Genomic DNA, 26024 nt, shown 5'->3' with positions numbered 1-26024 from the left:
TTACCATCGTTCTTTGAAAAATATATATTTAAATATTTTATATGTTCACTATATTAATATGTATATGAATATATTAATAGTAATTTTGAAGTTTTGTGTTGCTTATGTGGGGTCAGTTTTCTTCATGTTCCTATCTCCTGTTTACTCATATTGGTCTCTACCTTTTACATTAGTAAATGACTAAATGTCTGCTGATCCTTGGCTGTTCATTCATATTTAAGAATGAATTACTGAAAGGATGACTGGCATCTCTGTATGCATGAGGGTGCCCTGACTCTTTAAGCAGGGAAACCTACAAATGTCATATCCACAGGTCTTTTCTCTTGGGGAGGTTAAAACTCCAGCAAGGAATCACTTTCAGAATTAATTTTTTTCTGAATCTTTAGTATAATGTCCACATTCCTTTTTCTATAATATATTTTATCTGTTCAATGTTTATTTTGGTTCCTCTTTACTCTGCTCCAAACAAGGGCATGTGGGTTGGCCTTTGCCCCCACTCTATTTGATTGAGAACTTGCCAAAAAGAGGGAGAAGAAAGATGAAAAGGGGAGAAGAAGGAGAAGAAGGAGAAGGAGGACAAGAAGGAGGAGGAGAAGGGGGAGAAGAACAAGAGGGAGAAGGAGAGGGAGAAGGAGACAGAGGGAGAAGGGGAAGGAGAAAAAAAGAAGAAGAAGGAGAAAAGGAAGAAAAGGAGAAGAAGAAGAAGAAAGAGAAGGAGGAGGAGATTGAGAAGGAGAGGGAGAAAGAGAAAAGAAGGAGAAGGAAAAAAAAAAAGAGAAAAGAGTGAAGAAGAAAGAAGATCTGCCAGTGCAGAGGAGGCAGTTTTAACTTTTATTGCACTGCTTCCTGGCTAATGCCTTATCTAGCTGGTCTGAGACTAAAATTTCTCCAAACTCACCTGCCTATCTGACTCTGTTACAGACAGGGAAAAAGAAAAGCTTTGCCACCTGGCGCGTCCTACAATATGACCTGTATCTGATTTTGTCCCTGCTTATAGCAAATTTTACAGCCTGTCCTAAATCTCACATGCCTACTTCCTATTCACTTGTATTCTGAGAATTGTAGTTTCTCAGTACAAAAGGGATTAGAGGAGAATGATGAGAATTGCATTCTGGTTGCCTCTAACAGCAGAACTCTGTAATAAATGGATGACTATAACATGTTCAGTCATTGTGATTCTATGCCAAAGGCAGACTCAGAGGCAGGATAACAGCCATTGATCATGGTTTCCAACATGTCCTATTAACCTTATAGTTGGTTCTAATCCCTTTTGATTTTAGCAATGTGATGCCCATTCCTGTATTCAGCATTATAGAAATATTTGTCCTCATCTGTTTCTTTATATACTACTTCATGATTTGGAATCAGAGGGATGGTTTGAATCCCAGTTCTATTATTGCTAGTTATTTGAACTTCAGCAAATTACATCATCTTTCTGAATTCTGGTATCTTAATCTGGAAAACAGGGATACTATTATCTGCCCGGGAGGGTGTTGTGCTGATTGGATAAGACAGGCTGAGTAGATGATGAGCAAAGACTGGCATTTTTGTCTGCTCAGTAAATGATAGCAAACTCTTCTTCTGGTCCAGTGAGCCGGAAGACACTTTAGACCAGAAGCCCCAGAGAGCTAAATTTAATTAATTATAGTAAATTTTAAAAGCTGACATCTTTTGTTGTGGAGTGCATTCTCCTACTGCATAACGTTTAGTGCCATAGTCTGAGTCATTATTTCTAATCTTGAGTCATTCAAATCCTTTTAAACACTGGAATATTAATCACTTAATGAATTATTGTTTAGTTATTTCATCTGAATTTTTTTTATTTTGTACAGCATTGGAACAATAGTTTGTCAATTATTGTAACTATGTGAATGACTACAGTTATTATTTAATATTTTGGAGTCAATAATAATTCATTCTTAAAAATTCAAATAAGAAAATTGAAGCTTTGAATCCATAACTAATGAGGAAAGAACTATTATGTTTAATTGCATATGGAGATTGATTTTTCAAATTACTTTTCAAGGTATTAAAAAATATCTGCTTGCCAGGCATGGTGGCTCACACCTGTAATCCAAGCAGTTTGGGAGGCCGAGGCAGGTGGATCACCTGAGGTCAGGAGTTCGAGACCAGCCTGACCAACATGGTGAAACCCCGTCTCTACTAAAAATACAAAATTAGCTGGGTACAGTGGTGCATGCCTGTAATCCCAGCTACTTGGGAGGGTGAGGCAGGAGAATTGCTTGAACCTGGGAGGCAGAGGTTGCAGTGAGCTGAGCCTAGATCATGCCATTGCACTCCAGCCTTGGCAACAAGAGAAAAACTCTGTCTCAAAAAATAAATAAATAAAAATTAAAGTAAATAAAGAAAAATATCTGCTTTATTATATACATGAAATCATCAGCTTCCCTTCCAAATAACAAAGGTCCTGATGCATCGTTAAGAAAAACTGCCCATCAGTGAGCTCTGCAGACCACATTGTAAGCATGATGGCTCATCTCCTTTACACTGAGAGCACGGTTTCCAGTTGCAAAGTGTGTAGCAGCTTTTAATCTATCACCACATGGCAGGAAGGCATTACTGCAATACTTTCATTCTAGTGAAATCACCCTGTGGTCACAAAATGTGCTCAGGGTAACATAGAGGCTTGTGGCACTGGGATAGAAACCTGAATTGTTAGGTCATTCATTTTGGGGCAGGGTTCCCATAGAAGGAAGTGGGTCTGGGCTGGGAATATCATCTTCTAGGAAATATGCAGTAAGATTGATTGTGTGCCTAAAGGTTAAATTCTTTTTCCAACAGGTATTCAATGGCATTAGAAGTAACTCACCGCAGCTGGAGAAACTGTGTAGTAGTGTGAATGTAAGCAATGAGATTAAATCTTCAGGAAACACAATGAGAGTCATTTTTTTCACGGATGGATCCAGGCCATATGGCGGCTTCACTGCTTCCTATACCTCCAGTGAAGATGCCGGTAACGTAGGATGTTGTAAAGGCACCTCATCTTATTTTTTATTTTTTTAAATTATACTTTAAGTTGTAGGGTACATGTGCACAATGTGCAGGTTTGTTACATATGTATACATGTGCCATGATGGTGTGCTGCACATGTTAACTCATCATTTACATTAGGTATATCTCCTAATGCTATCCCTCCCCCCTCCCCCCACCCCACGACAGGCCCCAGTGTGTGATGTTCCCCACCCTGTGTCCCAGTGTTCTCATTGTTCAATTCCCACCTATGAGTGAGAACATGCGGTGTTTGGTTTTCTGTCCTTGCGATAGTTTGCTGAGAATGATGGTTTCCAACTTCATCCGTGTCCCTACAAAGGACATGAACTCATCCTTTTTTATGGCTGTATAGTATTCCATGGTGTACATGTGCCACAATTTCTTAATCCAGTCTGTCATTGATGGACATTTGGGTTGGTTCCAAGTCTTTGCTATTGTGAATAGAAATGCACCTCATTTTAATCAGGTGCACTGCAGATGCCCCCAGCTACTGTCAATGGCAGCAAAACCATCTGTTTTCCCTTTAGTGATATTTGGAATCTTTGACATAAGACAAACACACATAAGCAGATCAAAAATGCACTGCAGACAGAAAAAAGCTTTCTGATTTCAGAAAGAAACTGCTATGGTGAATTTAAAACTTTTAATGCTGTTAGATGAGCTTCTAGCACAGTTTCAGGTCATGTTACCATGAGGGTTGGTGACCTGTTCCATAGTTCCTGGTCAGTTCTTTTGTGCTGAAAGAAACCATCTACCTCCTAGAGGGTAACTTGGTCTCAGAGAGGAATTAATTTTACTGGGGACAGAACAGGCTTTATTGTTTCTAGTCATCTATCCACACACATATTTCCAGTGAAAATAAGTGGGAGGTTTGATATGATATAGAATATTCCGAAATTAAGCAAGATATGGCCTCTAATTATAAATATCCTCCTATTTCCTGGATTGGTGTTTTTATCTAAGGGTTTTAAAATTTGGAAGGGGGAGTGAATATTAAAAGAAAAACGCTAAGTTATTTCATTGGTACAAGAAGCATCTGTTCCTTTATTAAAAGGGGGCAAATTCATTGGCAAGTCAATGTCCTATTATCTGTTGGATTTAAGTTAATTTATTAGATCAAGTGGAGAATTGCTAATCAAGCCATTAGGACCTGCCACCATTATATTTATGTATTCCTCTAAATTAAATATTAATGAACAGTAGGCCTCAATATTTGAACCTACTGATACAGAGCCAAACCCCAACCACTTAATCTGTAGCAACAGGAAAATAGAGAAGTTGTTGACTTTTGCACATCTTTCCTTTATAAACTTGTAGAAACTTCCATAATTTGCATGCCTTTTACCCATAACCCTGACTGCATCTAGAAAAACAAATCAAAGCAGTAGTGTTGATGTTTTAATTACTGTTCCTGTATTGTTTATCTCTTCTTTTGTGGCCTGAATCTTACTACTACTTTCTCTGTTGCCTTGTATTTTCTTAGTGTGTGGTGGGTCTCTTCAAAATATTCCTGAAGGAAACTTTACTTCTCCTGGCTATGATGGAGTCAGGAATTACTCAAGAAACCTGAACTGTGAATGGACTCTCAGCAATCCAAATCAGGAAAATTCATCCATTTCCATTCATTTTGAAGAGTTTTACCTAGAAAGTCACCAAGACTGTCAATTTGATGTCCTTGAGTTTCGAGTGGGTGAGTTCTATCCAAGAACACATTCTCCTGTTTATCTACAATATTCTTTTTATCTTTTTGTTGTTGTTGCTGCTGCTGTTGTTTTCAGACAGGAGCTGGCTCTCTTGCCCAGACTGGAGTGCAGTGGTGTGATCATAACTCACTGTAGTCTCAACCTCGCAGGCTCAGGTGATCCTCCTGCCTCAGTCTCCCAAGTGGCTTGGACTACAGGTGTACATCACTACATACAACTAATTTTTAAAATTTTTTGTTTAGAGATGGGGTCTATCTATGTTGTTCAGGCTGGTCTCAAACTCCTGGCCTCAAGTGATCGTCCCTCTTTGGCCTCCCAAAGTGCTGGGGTTGCAGGCATGAGCCACTATGCCTGGCCTACAATACTCTTCTTATGCTTGGAGACCACTAACAATGAAGGGAGTCAAATGGCTCTAACATAGGTACATACGATCCAAAAGAACTCTGTTCAAAGCCATAATTCTGCGTGTGCCCAGCTGAGGAAAATGAACCCCAGGAACAGTGAGTGAGACGGATCACTGTACTACTAGACCCTGTTACAGTCACTTCGTTTCCTGGCATGTGACTCTTGCCGAAGAGAGAGTCCACTACTATCAAGTCTCCTTTCCAAGGAGACTGGGACTTAGCATGCTCAGCATGTGTCGGCAGTTTCCTGAACTTCCAGGATTTATGAAGGGGCTGTGAAATTCTCCTGAGGCCTTAGGAGTTAAAAGAAGTTTTGCAATATACCAGATGGAGAAACACATGGAAGCTATTTGGGGAAATAACCCCAAAGCAGTCATTTGTCTTGGTTTTCGTGATAGAAAAGGATTGCGGTGTACTCAATAAACCATAATTCTCTGAAAAATTTTTAAACCTCTATATTCAAGGAGGATGAATCAATTTTCTTTCTTTCCTATAGTCAAGGTGTAGACTATTCATTAGGTTGCTTCCATGATTATGCTGACACTTTTTTCTCAGTAAATAAACAAGTAGATAGAGGAAGACAATAATATTATAAATAGTATGTAATCATCCATACTGTCAAAGTTTTGCTGAGTTCTGTGTTATCCCAAATTTTAAGAAACAGAGGTTGAAAGCAGCAGAAGCTCATCAGTTAGTTGGTGGAGAAGTCCTTGAGAAACTGAGAGGTCAATGTTAGTTACATCTGAGAACCTGAGCGACAGGATTTTCAAGAAGGAGAATTTGATAGAGCCTATGCCCACAGACCAAGGGCCTCAGCCAGAGAGTCCTCCCACCTCTCTGAGGCTGAGGAACCTAAAAAGGCTTATGAAGGAAAGAGAAGTTGTGGTTTGAGAATGTTCTCCATGGAATTCTGATAAACCCTCACCCCCTCTACCTGGTTCAAAATTACGGGCTTGTAGTCTTAAGCAGAACAGCTGTATCTCAAATTTCAGTCAGCTAAATGCTGTCATCTCTTTATTTGCTCAGGTTTAGTTAAAATAGTTTGTTCAGTTAAAATATTATATATCATTGATTTAGAAGGTCAGTGATGTTTATCTGACAGAATAAAAAGAAAGCAGGTAAATGAGAGCCCTGCTGATGCTCTATACATGTTCATCAAACCCATGAAAAGTAGTCTTCGTAAAAAATATCAAGCTCAGATCTGACAGCTCTTGGCCTGAGTGCCGAATATTGTGTCCTTTTTAGTTGATTGAATACAGTGAAGAAATCTTTCCTATTTTAGGCAATGATCACTTTATCTTGAGGATATATTTGATCACTGTTGGTATTATATTTCTTACACCCTACAAAAGGTGTGTCCAAAAGTGCTATTTTAATTCATTGTATCTCTGTTTAGATATGCTGAAATAACTATGAAAACACAAATTGGAACAAAATGGTGTCCATAATAGAGAGAGGTTCATTTCAAAATTGCTTTGATTTTTTGTGTTTGTTTTACCCTCTTGGAGGGACTTTCTTTGGCGGTTGACAAAGACAGAGAAACATTGTGCAATGTCTGCTACTAAATCAGAATTTAAATGTGTGTCAATGAATATCTTGAAATTTGTTCTCACCAAATTCATTGAATGTATTTCTCAAAAGCTATATCAATAATGAAACTTGGTATATTATTTTGTTCAGGTGATGCTGATGGGCCCCTGATGTGGAGACTTTGTGGTCCTTCAAAGCCTACATTGCCACTGGTTATACCTTATTCTCAGGTATGGATACACTTTGTCACCAATGAACGTGTAGAACACATTGGATTCCATGCAAAGTATTCCTTTACAGGTAAGAGTTATAATTAAGATCTTGATAAAAGTATTTATAAAGATTAATGATTTTTTATAAAGATTTCTTATATATTTTATTAGACATTTCTACATAGCTATTAGTTTTTTAAATATCATCAATGAGATTTTCTACATTACATTTTTTAATTGGTTGTGGCTGATATCTAGAAATATTATAATTTGCATACATGTATCTTTAGTCCAAAGATCTGGCTATCCTCTTATTAGTTTTAATATGCTGTCTATAGATTCTCTTTGATCTTTCTGTGTAAACAATCATGTCTTCTGCAAATATTAGTTCTTTTTGCTTTCAGCTGTAATACTTCATTTCATTTTCTTACATCATTTTGCTAGCTAGGGCCACCATCAGAAAATGTTGAACAGAAGGAATGATAGAGCATCTTGTTTCTGACCTGGATGTGACTGTCTATGACATTTTATTATTAAATATATTGGTTGCTCTTAAGTTTCCAGTAAGTATCTTTTATTAAAGAAAGTCCCTTCCATCTTTAGTGTGAAAAAGCTTTTTTTAAATGTAAATGGGCATAAGATTTTATCAGATAATTTTCTGCATCCATTGAGATGTTTCAACTTTTTCTCCTTTCATAAGTTAATATGACAAATTATATGAAAGATTTCTTTCTCTTGGTAAACCATCCTTGCATTTTTGGGATAAATCCTATTTCGTCATGATGTGTGTTTTATACATACAATGGATATTATTTGCTAGTGTTTTGTGTTGGATTTGCATACATGAAATTCAGAGTTTGTGCTGGAAAACCCAGCCCTACTCCTGACTGCTTCCCTTGGCTATGGGAGGTTTTCTAGTCCGTTGTCGCGAGTATGCCAGTTTGTTTAGATTCCCAACTTCATGTAAAAGTTTCAATTCCAGTCCTTCCTTCTGTGGAGACCCAGAGCCCTATCTTCTCCTCCTACCTGGTCACCAAAACCTCAGAGCCCAACCCTGGGACCCACGCATGCTTTCTTTAGCCTCTCAGACTGTCATTCTTTGAGTTTCACTCCTCTCACTTGGAGTACACTTACTGCTGCCAGATTTTGGAGAGCTGCTTTTCTTTCCATTGAGTTGGCTATGAATCAAAATGTGTTTTAGTTATGGTTTTATCTAACGTTCCTTTGTGTTATAAACAAATGGCTGGTTGAAAGAAGGAGTGAAATTGATTATTTACCCACTCAACCATCTTGCCAGTTGATTTTCCTTCATCACATTCAAAGAAAAGAGTCAGGTTTCAGTAAGCGGTATTATTTTTATTGAACATCAGACCATATTATGCTTCAGAAATACATTTATTTTTCAATTTTCAATTTTTTATGCTAATACTGTATGGAATTTTGTTATTCCTAAACTTCTACCCAAATTTACTTTTCTTCTATTTAATTTCATTTATTTTATACATATATACACACACATATATATACGCAATATACATATACAAAAATATACAAAATATGTATACATATGTGTGTGTGTGTGTGTGTGTGTGTGTATGGTTTCCTTCTTTTGAGATGGAGTCTTGTTCTGTCACCCTGACTGGAGTGCAATGGCATGATCTCGGCTCACTACAGCCTCCGCCTTCTGGTTCAAGCGATTCTCCTGCCTCAGCCTCCTGAATACCTGGGACTACAGGCAGATGCCACCATGCCCAGCTAATTTTTGTATTTTTAGTTGAGATGGGGTTTCACCATGTTGGCCAGGCTGGTCTTGAGCTCCTGACCTCAGGTGATTTGCCCACTTTGGCCCCCCAAAGTGCTGATATTATAGGCATGAGCCACCATGCCTGGCCTTATGTTTCTAATCACAATATCTGATGGCTATGATTACCACTTACTTTGGCTTTACAGGTTCTTGTTTTTACTTCTGTGTAATTGAGAGGGTTACCAATCTCATTTCAGATTGTGGCGGAATACAGATAGGTGAGAGTGGAGTGATCACAAGCCCCAACTATCCAAATGCTTATGACAGCCTGACCCACTGCTCTTGGCTGTTGGAGGCCCCACAGGGGCACACCATCACTGTGAGTGCTAATGACTGGGTGAAATGCTTCTGAGACCATAGAACCACAATAGCCTGTCGTGCATGGAAATGGAGCTCTTTTAGTAAGCAAGTGATTAGAGAAGGCTTTGATTCTACAATGAGATCACTGTTTTTCCCTAACACTCTGTCACTAGAGTACATACATTGGCATCTATAATTAATGAAGAGTGAAATCTCTTTTTAAGCATAGGGAAAGATATACATAGAAGATAATTCTACATCTTAGAGAGAACTGTATTCATTTTCTTAATATGAGTTGCCATCCCAAAATAGGGAGATGTCTTTTCTCAAATTTTCCGAGAGAACCTTCAATAAGGAAAATGAGTAGAGGGGAAGGCAGAATTAAATAAGAGACAAAAATACAAAATTATACAAATTAAAAGAAAATAAAAGGATTTGTAAGGGCCTTATCTTCATCAGGGTTGATAAAAGCTCACTGATAACTCATTTCTTTTTTCTCCTGCAGCTCACATTTAGTGACTTTGATATTGAACCCCATACCACTTGTGCTTGGGACTCCGTCACTGTGAGGAATGGTGGGTCCCCTGAATCACCCATCATAGGACAATACTGTGGAAATTCAAACCCTAGGACAATACAGTCAGGTTCCAATCAGCTGGTTGTGACTTTTAACTCAGACCATTCATTGCAAGGTGGTGGATTTTATGCTACATGGAACACACAAACTTTAGGTAAAAGAAACATTTGCTGCATTTGATTTTTTTTTTTAGTGATGTGTATTATGAACTCATGTACATTTTGTACCTACTTTACATCAGACTTAATTCTAAATATTTGCACATGTCATGTCATGTAGCAACCCTGGTGGGATAACACAATGTCAATACCTGGCGTCTCTATTTTGCATAGGCAGAGACTGAGGAAGCATGCGTTCATCATTTGCCCAGATACATAGCTGATGATTGGTAGTCAGGATTTGAATAAAGGCAGTTGAGTCCAGAAACTTTGATCTCAACACTTCCTGATGCTTGCCTTCATCAGCAAAAGGGTATGGCACAACCCGGGAATCTCAAGTAATAGAAAGATGAGTTGGAATCCCAAGTGCTTGATATTATCTGGAGCCTAGAAGCAGAACGCTGAGTGGTGGTGAGCTGAGGGCAGGAAAATAAGTCCACAACATAAAGAGCCTTGGTTTATATGTTATCCCTTGAACAATGGGAAACTATTGAAGAGTTTTGAAAAGGAAGGTGACAAGATGAGATTCATAATTTAGAACAAATTCTATAGTGAATGGGTACTGAGTCAAAATATGACAGATTTCATTCTAAAAGAATAGTTTTTGTGCATAGAAAGTATAAACATTGTGAAAATTCTTAGAAAATATAAGGACTTGTATCAGAAACTTTATTATGGGTTTCCAGAAATCTTGAATATCACACAAGACAATTCTTTCTCGTAGAGTCACAGTTATTATGAAGCTCTTTGTAGACTGAGTCAGACTTTCCCTCGTTAACAACCCCTGGCTGTTGCTGAAGTCAGAAGGGAGTTTTAGGTGAATCCCTGATTTCCAAGGGTTTCACAGCAAAAGATTCAGAGAATACCTCTTTAATTTCATTTTGTTTTGAGTTCATATTTTTCTTTGCCATCTCTTAAGTACATGTTTTAAAAGTATGAAAATTCTAGATTTTTCTTCCTTTGAATCCATGTAATTAATTTTGATCCATCAGTCAGTTTCAATATGAATGAGCCAGATTGCTTAATAAAATAATTTTCCCCAACTCAAAATCACTTTCTCTAGTTAGAGTTAGGGTAGAGTTGCAAATGGACTGTAGGGTAATATTCTCATGTGTTAATGGTAATAAAATACAAAACTTTGCATTGCCAGGTTACATATACTGCATAGCCTCAAAGAGAATAAAAATACAGCTCTTGTTTGAAGACAGGATGGAAATCTATCCTCTTTATGGCAAGGATTAGTGTTCTCGGTTGAGTTCAATATCATTGTAACACAACTGTAACAGCTGAAATTTTCTCTCAATTTAACTCATCTTTCCATTTATGGAGAGAGCTTGCTGTACACCTGACTGGAAGATGATCACTTGTAAAAAATGATGAACTGAAATCTCACATTTAGAAATGTTCCTTCTGTAGAAGTCTTGAGTTTCCAAAATTACATTCCTTGCAGATTGATGGCGTTTTACATGGCAATATTTCAGGTTGTGGTGGAATATTTCATTCCGATAATGGTACAATCAGATCCCCTCACTGGCCTCAGAGTTTTCCCGAAAACAGCAGATGTTCCTGGACAGTCATTACTCACAAAAGTAAACACTTGGAGCTCAGCTTTGACAACAACTTCCTAATCCCCAGCGGTGATGGACAATGTCGGAATAGCTTCGTGAAGGTTAGTACACTTGTTCATTTAATTGGAGCCAAGTTGGTTTTGTGAACATTAGTGTTTAAGCTAGAAATGATTCATTATCTCTCAAAGTAAGAACATTTTGCTGCCTGGATTCCTTGGATGAAAAGTGAGACAGTGAGAAATGTCAACTGTTAGGAGTTAGCGTTTCTTTTCTTTCATATTTTCCAATAGATCCTAAAGGGAAAATGCCCTTTATAATGTAGGGCACTGCCACAGGCAAAATTAAAGCATGCCACAAAAATTACAAAATGTTGAAGAAGCAGCTAATGCCAGCCTTCACCTTGGGCCTTAAGAGCCCACAGGCTGAAAAAACCGTGAGAAACCCATGTAAAAATGATGGGAACGGGGCATCAGGAGAGCAAGGCTCTTTCAAAATCTAAAGTTATAAATACTGCTCGTGTGGCAGTGGCTTGTCACTTTCCACTGACTTGTGACTATGATGACTGTCTTAGAAATTCATTTCATTTGTACTATTTTGCATTTTCCAAGTTATATCTCTAAAAGGCTATGCCCCTCCATTCATGTCTCTCGTACCTACCACTTGCATGTTCTTCTCTGAGCTACTTAAACAATTGGCCTTTAAGTTATTCAACTGTAAAATGAAGAGCATGATTCCTTCTTTAGTAGGGCTGTTTTAAGCATTGGAGGTAGTACGATGTAATAACATAAGTAGTGCTAAGTACTTGGAATATAAAATCACTTGATGAGTCAAAGTGGCCTTTATTGTCAGTGTTATTACTTCATATCAACTCTCAAATGATGTTGTATATCTCATTGACCCATGCTTACTGTTTAAATGGAAATCTCATATGTATATAACATATGTATATATTAAAATACGTTTAATATATACTTTTCTTAATTGCTGTTTCCATGAACTAAATGAACTCTCTTCTCATGAAATGAATCAATATCAAGTATTCAGACTTAAGTAAAACTTTCAAGTGCTCCAGTTGTAAAACTGGAATGTGGAAAATGACCTAGGCTCATTCCTCCTCTGGATTGAATGGGGGTCCCTCTGACAACATCGGGCAAGCCCGGTGCTGCTGGTGAGTGGGATGGATCAGGAACACTGCCAAAAATAAGTTGCCATGGTAATCACTTGTCTTCTCCTAATGGGCCTGAGATGCTTGTTTTTGCCAAGCATCTGTGTGGGTGGGCGGAACCAGTAAAGGGACTGAGCTTCAGCAACTGGCCCCTGCAGGAAGCCACTTAACACCTGTACACCTGAGATTCTCTTCACCCACCCAGAGACACCAGGGCAGGTGGGGCTGCAGTCACAGAAAGGGGCCCAGTCTGGGAAGCGTCTTTGTCCCCACAGGCCAGACATGCTCCTCTTCCACCCAGAGACATTGAGGTACCCAGGGGGCATTAGTAGGGGAAAATTACTATACCCTTTGTCTCCAATTGAGAAACACACAGAGCCCCTCAGGTAGCACCAGCAAAAACTAGTGAGAGCCCTAGTAGCAGCATGTAAACCAAGCAGACCAAAATTCCACCACAAAGTATGTAAGGCCACGTGGTAAACATAAACAGGGTGACAGCCTGCTAAAATAAAAGATTTGAATAGGACCTAAAGTCTCCTAACATAATAAATAACATGTCCAGGATACAATCAGAAAGAATACATTGTATCAGGAATCAAGAACATCACAACTTGAAAGAGAGAAGAATCAAGTGATGTCAACAGTGAGATAAATCAGATGTTGAAATATATGACAAGGATGTTGAAGTAGCTTCCATAAACATGCTTCAACAATCACTGACGAGTTCTCTTGAAACAAATAGAAAATATCAGCAAAGAAATAGTGCTTGCAATAAAGAACTAAATGGCAATTATAGAATTGAAAAATACAATAACATAAATCAAGAATATGCTGAATAGGCTCAAGAGTAGCGTGGAGATGACAGAGAATAGAATCAGTGAACCTGAGGACAGAGCAATGGAATTCACCCAATCTGCACAACAAAAAGAAAATAGACTGAAAAAACCAACAAACTAGATCAACACAGACTTAGGGACTCATGGACAATAACAAAAGATTCAACATTTTCTCAAAGGGAGAGGAGAGAGTGTAGCTGAAAGAACAGTCAAAGAACTAGTGGCTGTAAACTTTCCCAAATTTAGCAAAAGAAACACACCTATAGGTTCAAGAAGCCGAGTGAAGCTAAACCAAGATAAACACAAAGGAATTTAAGTTCAGACCTATCTTAATTAAACTGCTGGACACTGAAGGTAAACAAAAAGTCTTGAAAGCAGTCAGAGAGAATTGGAACATTACCTAGAGAGGAAGACCAGTTAGAATAAAAGCAGATTTCTCATCCGAAACCATGGAGGCCATGAGGAATTGACACTATATTCTTCAAGTGCTGAAACAGAGGAATTGTCAACCATACATTTTATATCTGGAAAACTATCTTTCAGGAGTAAAGAGGAAATAAAAGCTTCTCATATGAAGGACAACTAAACAAAATTATTGCTAGGAGACCTACCATTAAAGATGGTCAAACAGAATTTCTTCAAACAAAAATGAAATTATTAAAGAATCTTGGAGCATGAGAAAAAAAAAAAGGAATGTGGAAAAAGAAAAAATACGTATACATACAATAGAATATCCTTTTCCTCATAAAGCCTGTGAATCACATTTAATAAAACAGATTATAATGCCCTCTGATACTCAATATAATGATATGGAAAAGTTGAAAGGGGATCTAAATGGAAATCACATTTCCACAAGTGGTCAGAGGTGGATGCTGGTAGACTACTATAATCACGTAGGCATGTTGTCAAACCCAGAACAACCACTACCAAAACTGTATGAAGAGATGTACAGAAAAATGCTAATATCAATCAAAATGGAATCCCCAAGAAGTCAAGAAAAGAGAAATAGAGGACCAAAAAGAGATAAAGTAAATAGAAAACATATGATAAAATGTAGACATAGAATGATATATATATATATATATATCAGCATTTTAATTGTAAATAGTTTAGTTAGACCAGTCACAATACAGGTTATCAATCCAAAACATGACCTAAGTGATAATAAACTGATTTCAAATTCAACCACATAGGTACATGAAAAGTAAAAGGATGGAAAAGGATGTCATGCAAAGGTTAACCAAAAAAAGCAGGAGTAGATATATTTATATCTGATGAAGTAGACTTTAGAGTACAGAAAATTACAACAGAAAAAAGGAATCTTACATAATGATAAAAGGATCAATCCACCAGGAAGACATAATGATCCTATATGTGTGTTCACCAAACAACAGAGGCACAAAATATATAAAGCAATAACCGATAGAGCTAAGAAGGGAAGTAGACAAATCTTCATTTATAGCTGAGGACTTCAGCACTCTCCTCTCAGTAACTGATAAACGACTAGACAGATAATTGGCAAGGATATAGAAGAACTCTAGAAAACCATCAATCAATAGGATCTGATTGACGTGTGTGTGTGTGTGTGTGTGTGTGTGTATGTGTGTATAAAATACACCACACAGCAACATCAGAATACACAATTTTTTAGGAACTCTTGTAACATTCCAAGGTAGATCATATCCTGAGACATCAAAAAACCTCAACCAAGTCAAGGAATTGAAATACAGAGTGTGTTCTTTGACTATATTAAAACTGAACTAAAAAAAAACAATAACAGAAAGAATATCTTGTTAAGCATGGAGCTGAGCTGGAGAGAAGTGAACTGCCAAGTGTTGGAGTAGCTAATTAAAACAACAGGCCAATATGTAAGTAACAGTCATGTCTTTCATCATTTTCTGCTGTGGTATAAGAGGCCAAACAGGAGAAAGCTCTGTCTCCCTCAATCGTCCATTCTTTCCCGTGGGAAGTGCCTCGTAAGGGTCAGATGGATCAGTGTAGATGTAGAAATGGTCTCATTGCCAAGTAAGCCCTAAATGAATATGTGCAGGATCTGGGTACTAAAAATAATGAAATGCTGGCATAGACTTAAATGAAAGAGACAATTATAGTTATGAATTGGAAGACTCAACATAGTAAAGATGTCCCTTCTCCTCAAAATGATGGATAGGTTTATTGCAATTCCTATCAAAATTTCTCCAAAGTCTTTTGTAGACATAGACAACTTTTTCCACAACTTATATGGAAGGCACAGACCCTTCAATGGCTAAAAGAATCGTGGAAAAGAAGAATAAAATGGGAGGAAGAATTCTACCTTACTATTTACCTAGGCTTACTTATCTTAGTTACAGTAATCAAGACAATGTGGTATTGGCTGAAAGCTCAGATTAAAATAGAGAACCTAGAAATACACTCACACAAACATGCTCAATTGATTTTTAACAGGTGCAAAAACATTCCATTGTAGGGAGAATAGTCTTTTCAATAAATGGTACTACAGCAATTGAACATCCACAGGCAAAAAATATGAATCTCAACCTAAACCTCACATTTTGTAGAAAACCTCACTCAAAATAGATGATAGACTGAAAAGTAAAATATAAAACTTTCAGAGAAAAAAAATAGTAGATGTCTTCAGGACCTGGAGATAGGTAAAGAGGTCTTAGATGAAACAGCAAAAGAATGATTTGTAAGAGAAAAGAAAATGATGAATTTTACCTCATTTAAATTAAAAATCTTATGCTGTGTGAAATGTTTTCATCCAGTCTGTAGCCGATCTGTTCATTTTCTTCACATAGGCAATGTACTACTATGTATAATATATAAAGAACTCTCAAACTCAAGAGTAAAATACAAACAATCCTATTAGAATATGGGCAAAAGACATGGACAGATATTCCACCAAAGAGACTATACAGATGATAAATACCAGAAAAGATATTCAACATTGTTAACTTCTGGAGAAGTATGAATTAAAACCACATTGAGCTATCACTACACACCTATTGGAAGATCAATATTTACCAATTGCACTCTGAGCATTTATCCCAGAGAAATGAAAACTATGTTTACACAAAAACTTGTGTATGAATCTATATAAATAGCACCTTTATTTGTAATAGTTGAAACCAGCACTAAGGCTTTTCAACAGGTGAATGGTTAAATAAATTGTGGTACTTGCTTACCGTGGAATGTAATTCCTGAATAAAAACAAACTATTCATAGATTAATAATTTGGACAAATCACTGGGGGATTATGGCAAGTGAAAAAAGGCAATCTCCAAAGGTTACATACTCTGCTGTTCCGTTTATATAATATTTTGAAATGATAGTGTTTTAGAAATGGAAAACACAGAGCCAGAGGTTAGAGAGAAGAAAATGTAGGAGTAAATTGTGTGTGGTTATAAATAACAAGAGTAACTTAAGGATTCTTGTGGTGTTGGAATTTCAGTATCTTGAATGCAGTTGTGTACAACTTGTATATAACTTAATACACACACACACACGAGTTCAAGTAAAACTAGGAAATTGAGTAAGATTGGTGAGTTTTATCAATGCCAGTAACCTAGTTGTGATAGTATACTACAGTTTTGCAAGATGTCAGTGTTAGGGGAGCTCAGAAATGTATACTAGGAATTTCTCTGTATTATATCTTACAAATGTATGTGAATCTGCAATTATGTCAGTAAACATTTGTTTAAAAAATACTTGAATGATAAAATATAACCTACAACCTGACTGAATTGTATAGAACACTAAGAAAAATCAGAAAGTTTTTGACGTGATGACAATTAAGTAACATTTTGTAGGTTCAATGTAGTTTTGATGAGTCCTCTGTCATATAGCCAATGAAATGAGTTCTTGATAGGCAAGGCAGAAATGAATATTGAATAACTCTTTACCATCGTTGTCAACATTGTCATCATTATCATTAAACTTATGTTCCTGGGCCAAAAGGTAGAGATGTCAGATCTATAATTAATGACTTCAGAAAAGTATAAGCACTTAAGCATTCTTGGATTCCTTCATTAAAGAACTTGAGGTTCTTTATTAAGTTTCAGCCCTTCTTACTTTGCCTGTTTAGTAATGTTTGTAAAAATATAGTATATGGCCCAGGCATGGTGTCTTATGCCTGTAACCCCAGCACTTTGGGAGACCAAGGCAGGCAGATCACTTGAGTCCAGGAGTTTGAGACCAGCCTGGGCAACATGGTACAACCCCGTCTCTACAAAAAAATAAAAAAACTAGCCAGGCATGGTTGCATGCACCTGTAGTCCCAGTTACTTGGGAGGCTGAGGTGGGAAGATCACCTGAGCCCAGAAGGTCGAGACTGCAGTGAGCTGTGATCATGCCACTGCACTCCAGCCTGAGTGACAGTGAGACCGTGTCTCAAATATATATATATATGTATTGTATATATATATTGTATATATATATATACATATACACACACAGATTATCTCTTAAAAATTATGTTTATAATTTTATGAAATGTGGATTAAAAAACTGCCATATACTGTTTCCTTGGATAGTTGATTAGGGAGAAATCTAATTAGAGGTCATTAAGTAAAATTGAGGATGTGCATTTTTTTTCCTGACATTTTTATTGATCTTAGGCATTTGGCAGAATATCTGCACTTTTGTTCTCGGTAGGTCCAGCAGCAGGCACCTCTCTTATCTAATAAATGGCTAATATAATTTGTCTTCAGTAGGATGACTAACAGCTGGATACCCAGTGCCTAAAAATCAATTGAAATGGTATGGCTTTAAGGAGCTGAGAATTATTAAACCAATGCTATGAATCAGTGCTATTTCACATCTCTTCCTATGGACTGATTTCCCAGTAGAAATGTTTTTAATGACTTGATGTTTTATTGCTCTGGGTGAGGCATATCCTTGAAAAAAGATGTATTTGGAATGAGTAATTCTGTATCGTTCCAATCGAAGAAAATGTTGAATAATCAAGTAAGATTAATACACACTTAATTACATCCTTGATTGAGATAATTCTCTGTTGGGAGAGAGGTTGTCCTGTGCATGCACTATAGGATGCCTAGCGATAGTCCTGGCCCCGCCCACTAGATTCTACCCACCACACCATAGAAAAATGCCTCCAGACCTTGCCAGAGGTCCCAAAATTGCTCCTAGTTGAGACCTCTGAACTAGGATGAGCTTCTCTGGTTAATATGTTTAATGTTTCTTTCCCCCAAGTTATGTATATTCATGTGACTCAAGATACCATGATCGCCCACCTGAACTAGGGCAAAACCTACCTGACTGACTCCTGTTTTCCGAATTGTAATGTTTTCCAAAAACCAAGCTTCCTGGTGGCTCCTTGCTGTATTCAGGACAGTGGCCCGAGTCTCTAACATGCCCTGCAGCCCCCTCTGCAGCCTTCCTCACCGCTTCCCCCTTGGTTTTCTCTCTGTTCTCTGAACTAGCCATGGCCCTTCCTGACATCGGGGTTCCCTCGGGGCAGGCTCACCTCCGCCAGTTAGATAAAGCCACCAATCGGATATTCTCAACAGCCTCACCGTAATGCCTTGTTTATAGCTGGAATTTTGCATGTAAATGTATGATTCTGTGATTAATGTCTCCGTTTTTCCCTGGACTGATAAGAATTGGTTTGATTTGGAATTTTGGTGCTCACCATGTATTTCCCAGCAACTGTTTTTTTTTTTTTTTTTTTTTTTTGAGACAGAGTCTCACTCTGTCGCCCAGGCTGGAGTGCTGTGGCCGGATCTCAGCTCACTGCAAGCTCCGCCTCCCGGGTTTACGCCATTCTCCTGCCTCAGCCTCCCGAGTAGCTGGGACTACAGGCGCCCGCCACCTCGCCCGGCTAGATTTTTGTATTTTTTAGTAGAGACGGGGTTTCACCGTGTTAGCCGGGATGATCTCGATCTCCTGACCTCGTGATCCGCCCGTCTCGGCCTCCCAAAGTGCTGGGATTACAGGCTTGAGCCACCACGCCCGGCCGCAACTGTTTTTTTTGAATGAGTATACACATTCGGTCATTCAAAGTGGCCAGACCAATTAAGTGACAGCCCAGGTCTACTTGGGAGTTGCCAACCCAATCTTTGGTGAATAGCACACACTGACTGGATGTCAGCCTTCCATCGAAATGGACCTTACAATTCCACACAGCCAAGAAGTGTTCTGATTTATTCCAGTTCATGCTGATTATACGTATACTTGGAATTCATGCCCACTTTCTTCATGCACCACAATGTGCCTCTTGCTTGGTGGCATTGTCCAGCTGCGACTACAATTTGCTATCTTCCCAGGAGCAGGGCTGAGTTCCACCTGGCTGCTCCGTCTCCCTCAGCACCCGGGCTAGGTCAGGGCAACTAGAAGTTAGGAGGAAACTGAACAGTGATCCAGGAAGCTGGATTTTAAAAAAATCACCACCCAGCTATGCAAAAAGGAACGCCATCACCTTAGAGAAGTCAAGAATGGGACACACTATTTTAAAAGCAGCTTTAGAAAAAATTATTCTCAAAAGAAAATACTGCAGATTTGTCCAAGTTTTGTTTACTCTTATGCTTAGTTCTGTATATGTGTGAGTGCCGTTATTTTGAAACTTAAGTGCATTAAAATATTGATGGGAAACCCTCGAGCATTAAAGTTCTGTGTATGTCCCTGCTAGGTGTGGGCAGGCCCTGAGGAGGTCGACAAAGCCCTGCTAGCCACCGGCTGTGGGAATGTGGCGCCGGGTCCCATCATCACACCGAGTAACACATTCACTGCCGTCTTCCAGTCTCAGGAGGCGCCAGCTCAGGGCTTCTCTGCATCCTTTGTTAGCCGTAAGTAACCCTAAGAACCAAACCCAGAGGTCTTTGAGGGGGTGTGGTTGTCACAGGCCGGCAGAGTTGGCTAAACCTGGGGGTCTAGGGGACGAGCTTGGGGGTCTACGGGGAGGATGAGTCACTGAATCCTGAGAAGACACCTCTCTTCCAAATATCAGTGAGAACAGAACCGAATTGAGAAGTGATATAAAAGCCATGAGAGGCACGAGCCAACATCTAGAAATAAGCCTGGCACCCAGAGTGGGCTGATATTGGGCAGAAGCACAGGTGGCTAGTTAGTTAGCAAACAACCAAGTGTGGCTGGCCTGTGACACCTTGACCGCAGAATCCCCTGGGGGGCTTGAAACACATGCAGATTCCTGAGCCTCACCCCAGGCCTGTCTGAATTCAGAATTTCCATAAGCAATGTCTTGCATGTTTTTTTTTTTTTTTTTTTTTTTTTTGAGACGGAGTCTCACTCTGTCACCAGGCTGCAGTGCAGTGGTGCAATCTCGGCTCACTGCAACCTCCACCTCCCGGGTTCAAGCAACTCTCCTGCCTTAGCCTCCCAAGTAGCTGGGACTACAGGCTCGCACCACCATGCCCAGCTAATTTTTTTTTTTTTTTTGTAATTTTAGTAGAAACAGGGTTTCACCATGTTGGCCAGGATGGTCTCGATCTCTTGACCTCGTGAACTGCCCTCCTTGGCCTCCCAAAGTGCTGGCGTGAGCCACCGTTCCCGGCTGGTCTTGCATGTTTTAACTGTCATCCAGAGGGTTTTCATGCTCAGTCAACTTTGGGAGCCAGTTTCTTTGGGACTATTCCTTCCTAATTTTGGTTAGGAAGGATGGATCTACTTTTCTAGCTACTGTACACTATTAGATTTGTGGGAAATGTAGCAGTTTTCAGTTTTCAGAGAAGCAAGAGTGTGTGTCTGTTGGCTGAGTTAAATCAAGTGTAGCCACTCATAGCAAACCACTGTTTGGGGAAATGTTTGAGGAAAGGAATTAGAGGAAATAATACAATAGACAGGTGTTTCAGCCTGAATCAGAGAGTGCTGGAAAGGAAGTACTGAAAGACAACCCCAGACTAAATCTTAGGTCTGCAGGTGGTCCACTGTGTAAATGTACATGTGTGTGTTTTAATGTCAATTTAAAAGAATACAGATATTTTCATGCTTGATAGATCAGAGAGTGAAGTGGATTAACTAGTCAATGGTTATATGAAAACAAATCATTTTAGTGCTGAAAAGATATTTCTTTTTGTTTTGAAAACCAGGGATGCATGTAAGAATTTGATAAGAGTTGGGATTAATAAATCCACATAGTTTTAAAAAGCAACCATTGTTTTGGCTAGATTACAATGGTAACAAAAATAGCAGTTTTCTAATAATAAGACATTTTAAAAACATTAATTGTGTAAAGTACTAATCAAGTGCAAATCCTTTTTTATCAGCTTTATTTCTTTATCTACATGAACCATATTCAATCTTTGCTCATTTATCCTTTCTTAATACCTGATATTAAGGCAGTTGCAGTAGATTTGTGGTACTATTTCTTGGACTCAGCCCATAAAACTCTGCAGCATTTTCTAAAAATATATAATGATCTTATTATGCACATATGTATGTTTTTAAATCAGAGCTTTATTCTCTTCGTTCTTGCTTCTTCCGTTTGGAATATCTCAGGGAATGATATCTCTAGAGAATTTAGGAACATGCATCTTTCCTTCACTGACAAAATAGATACATGAGAAAAAAATGGTCTGATGATGACGTTTTGTTCCCACATAGGATGCGGAAGTAATTTCACTGGCCCTTCAGGTTACATCATTTCTCCAAATTACCCAAAACAATATGACAACAACATGAATTGCATCTATGTCATAGAGGCTAATCCTCTGTCAGTGGTCCTCTTGACTTTTGTGTCTTTCCACTTAGAAGGTAAGTTTATTCTTTTAAAAAAATTATGTTTAATTGACAAGCAAAAATTTTATATTTATGGCGTACAACATGTTTTGACGTATGTACATGTTGTGGAGTGGCTAAATCCAGTTAATTAGCATGTCTACTCACTCATTTACCACTTTTTATGGTGAGAGCATTTAAAATCTCTCTTAGCAGTTTTTAAGTATTCAGCAAGTACTTAAGTATTTCAGGTATTCAACCTTGTTATTAGCTATCGGCACCATGTTGTACAATAGATCTCCTGAACTTATTCCTCCTGGCTGAAATTTTGTATCCTGTGACCAGCATATCCTAAATCTCCACTCCCACATACCTTCCCAACCTCTGGCAACCACCATTCTACTCTCTGCTTCTGTGAGTTCCACATTTTTACATTCCTCATGCTAGTGAGATCATGTAATATTTGCCTTTCTGTGTGTAGCTTGTTTCACTTAGCATAATGTCCTCCAGGTTATCCATGTTGTCACAAATGACAAGATTTCTTTCTTTTTTAACGCCAAAGAGTATTCCATTGTGCATATCTACCACATTTTCTTTATCCATTCATTCATTGATGGACACTCAGGTCGATTCCATGTCTTGGCCGTTATGAATCATGCTGCAATGAACACGACAGTACAGATAATCTCTTTGACACACTGATTTGATTTCCTTTGGATCTATGCCCAGAAGTGAACTTGCCAGATCATATGGCAGTTCTATTTTTAATGTTTTGGGAAACTGCCATGCATTTTTCCATAATGGCTGCACTAATTTACATTCCTATCAAGAGTGTATAAGGAAAAGTTCCCTTTTCTCCATATCCTTGCCAAAACTTATCTCTTGTCTTTTGATAATAGCCATGGAAGATAAGTTTATTCTTAAGTAAACTCTAACTGATTCTTCAAAAATGAGTGAGGAGTAAGTGGAGGCAGAAGTCTAAAACTCACCATTTAAAGAAAGTATTGAAAATATGTTACAGAGTAGATTTAATGTAAACATGATTAAAATTTCATCCAATTTTTAAAACACAAGTATTATTCTATGTATTCCATCCAGAAGTAAAAAAATATATAATGGAACTTTAGGAACACAAGTATTGCATAAATTGCTTAAAGAAAATAAGTCTGAAACGTTTCATGTTAACATAGCTTTTAATTTATTCATTTGCGTTTAAAGTTTATACACATACACGTGCACACACACACCCACATTCATGCACACACTATTAACCAAACCAGTGAGAGAAACTGTCTTGTTGAGTCAACATAGGTGTTCAATAAATATTGAATGAGCGAGTGAATTAATAAAATTAATATAGGCTGGGTGCGGTGGCTTACATCTGTAATCCCAGCACTTTGGGAGGCTGAAGTGGGCGGATCACCTGAGGTCAGGAGTTCAAGACCAGCCTGACCAACGTGGAGAAAACCTGTCTCTATTAAAAATATAAAATTAGCCGGGCATGGTGGCACATGCCTGTAATCCCAGCTACTCAGGAGGCTGAGGCAGGAGAATTGCTTGAACCCAGGAGGCAGAGGTTGCGGTGAGCCAAGATCGTGCCATTGTACTCCAGCCTGGGCAATAAAAGCAAAACTCTGTCTCAAAAAAAATTAATATATGTGCCCTGCTTTTATTAAATATTACCGTGGGGTGTTCTTTCTTCTGCTTCATCTGGGTCATCTTCATCTTCTCAGTCCTCACTCATCAGTGCCTGAGTTCCTGACCACTAGCGCCCCTCTGTGTTCATTCTCCCGTTCTAGGGAACGGGCTGTTGGCAGAGGGAACAGTGGAGATGCTGATTTGGGCTGGGCTTTGACTGACAATAGACACAACTTGGTGTTTAATGGAGGCTTTGACACAGTGGAAAAGAAATCCTTTCAAATAGACGGGTAATTTCAACCACTTATAACCATATTAATTTTTTTTTACATATCAACTTTCTATTTCTAAACCACAATTTATCTGCAGATTTGTCAAGCTACCTCGGTATATTCGAAATTTCTTACTCTTGGGCCAGTCTCTCATGGCAATGAAAAGTTACACTTTGCAAAATGTTCTATAGCATTCAACATCTGGAAAATCTATGGTTTATAAAAATGACATGTCAGAACTCATAAATGGATAAATTTAACAAAACTTTTCTCACTTAATCCTTTTTCCTCTGACCTCACTGCCTTTTCCTACTTCTCTGCAGTTGTAATTTTTGGCACATGTGTTTGCTTAAAACAATGCCAAGTATAAATCAATGTATGTCACTGTAAAAACAGAATATAAAGTAAAATGGCATCTTTTCAGCATTTGCTAGCACAAAATCCCAGTACCATAAAAAGATGTCCATGATATATGAAGGCTTGAGGGAGGGCAAAATAGTTTGTATAAGATGATCCACTTTTCTTTTTAAAATAACATGTGTGTGAATAAAATCTATAAGGCTATTAAACCAGTACCTCGAGAGTTGTCACCACTGTGTGACAGATTTATTCGAGATACTTATTTTCTTCTTTATAGCTTTTATGTTATTTTTATAATTGAGGACAATTATTTTAATAGCAGGGGAACAACATGTGGCTTGGATTTTGTGTTTGTGCTCGTTAAGTTAAATAAACAGTGCATCTCACAAGACCATATCATTCAGACTAAGAAAGGAGACTAGTAATTATACTATAAAGCCACAGAAAGCACTGCTGATACCAATGGTATATGTATTATTATAAGAGACTCTATAGTGACCTGAGACAGCTCCCTGAGCTCAGTTGAGCAGATGAGATAAAGGGGAGCAACCCTGGAATATTTCACTGTAGTACAGGGAAAGTGAGCACAGCATTTAGGATGGATCTTAATGACAGGTCAGCCACTTACTGCTATTCAAGTGGCTTTGTGAAAATTACTTCAGCTTCATTTCTGATACTTATATATATATATATAGCACTTTGCTATATGTGTGTGTCTAATATATATATGTATATGTATATATGTATAATAGTAGTTCTGAAAGTCAGATAATGGTAGATTGATTTCTGCTTCCACTAATGGATTTGCCAATCCTCACCCAGTTGAAGACTGATTCTTTTCTAAAATGATATCCTTACGACAATGCTTTTTGACATTTCCAGTGTTTAAATGTTCAGCATTTTCAAACTGCTGCCTGAGTAATTTCTGGCTATAGATTCATCGAATTATGATGATTCCCCAAAAGGGTGGCATTAATCAAATTTATTTTATAATTAGGTTCTTATCCTTAACCATATCAATGCTGACATTTATTGAATACCATCACCAAGCTAGAGATTCGCTAGCTACAGTAAAAGTAACCTTTCCCTAGCCCTTCTAAAGTGAGCCTGAGGGATTCATGTGCAATATATTGTGATGAAACTGAGAATTGCTCTCAGGGAAGGTCATAGCTTTATTGAAGGAGCCTTGGCCTTTCTAGCTGCTATAGGCGCTTGGAACTATTTCTGAGAGACTCTGTTCAAATGGCTAAGCATTTCTGAGCCCAGGATCCCAGCAGAGCCAGTGTTGACTTAGGTGGTGATGAAGGTTCTAGATCTGTCGTCTTGGTGGACCATTAGCACAAAAGGTGGAATTGGCAAGGAAAAGATGTGATATCCCAGGCTACAAAATACTGTGAGGAAACACACTTGTCCCTGTATGGCATCTACTAAACATTGACAACTGCTTAGGGAAGGTTTTATTATGAAGGGAAAAATACAGATTGTTGAACCACATGCTACTCTCAGGTTACAAAGGCTCAGTGACCTACTTTCCGCTTACCACAAAGTAAGTTGCTCCAAGTTTAATGTTGGTCTAAATTTCTCTAACTTTCTCATTGCTTTTACATTTCCAATGCTGGACATTCCATGAACTACAGAGTATTGATGTTTGTCCTTATTTTGGAATCTAGTATTATTAAATAAATGCTTATTTTATTTTCCCAAATATTAAACAGTCCAAAAATAAACTTTTATGTTCTCGTTATTCATGTAGCCAACTAGATGCCCTCAATCTGCTAAAAAAAAAAAATATAT

General features: G+C 38.1%; 1 protein-coding gene across 1 annotated transcript in view; it reads left to right on the top strand.

Annotated features, from left to right (window-relative positions):
* The window catches only part of CUBN (cubilin), a 332666-nt gene that overhangs the window by 247861 nt on the left and 58781 nt on the right, over nt 1-26024 (top strand). Inside the window, 8 exon segments of the mRNA XM_033208657.1 lie at nt 2803-2974; nt 4496-4702; nt 6800-6949; nt 8863-8984; nt 9471-9696; nt 11182-11369; nt 19916-20072; nt 21847-21996. Of these exon segments, the coding sequence (XP_033064548.1) occupies nt 2803-2974; nt 4496-4702; nt 6800-6949; nt 8863-8984; nt 9471-9696; nt 11182-11369; nt 19916-20072; nt 21847-21996 (1372 nt within the window).

This window comes from Trachypithecus francoisi, unplaced genomic scaffold, assembly GCF_009764315.1.
Source record: "Trachypithecus francoisi isolate TF-2019V2 unplaced genomic scaffold, Tfra_2.0 Lachesis_group9, whole genome shotgun sequence".
NCBI lineage: Eukaryota > Metazoa > Chordata > Mammalia > Primates > Cercopithecidae > Trachypithecus > Trachypithecus francoisi.
The sequence above is the reverse complement of the archived record's forward strand: the minus strand, read 5'-3'. Positions and strand labels throughout refer to the sequence as shown.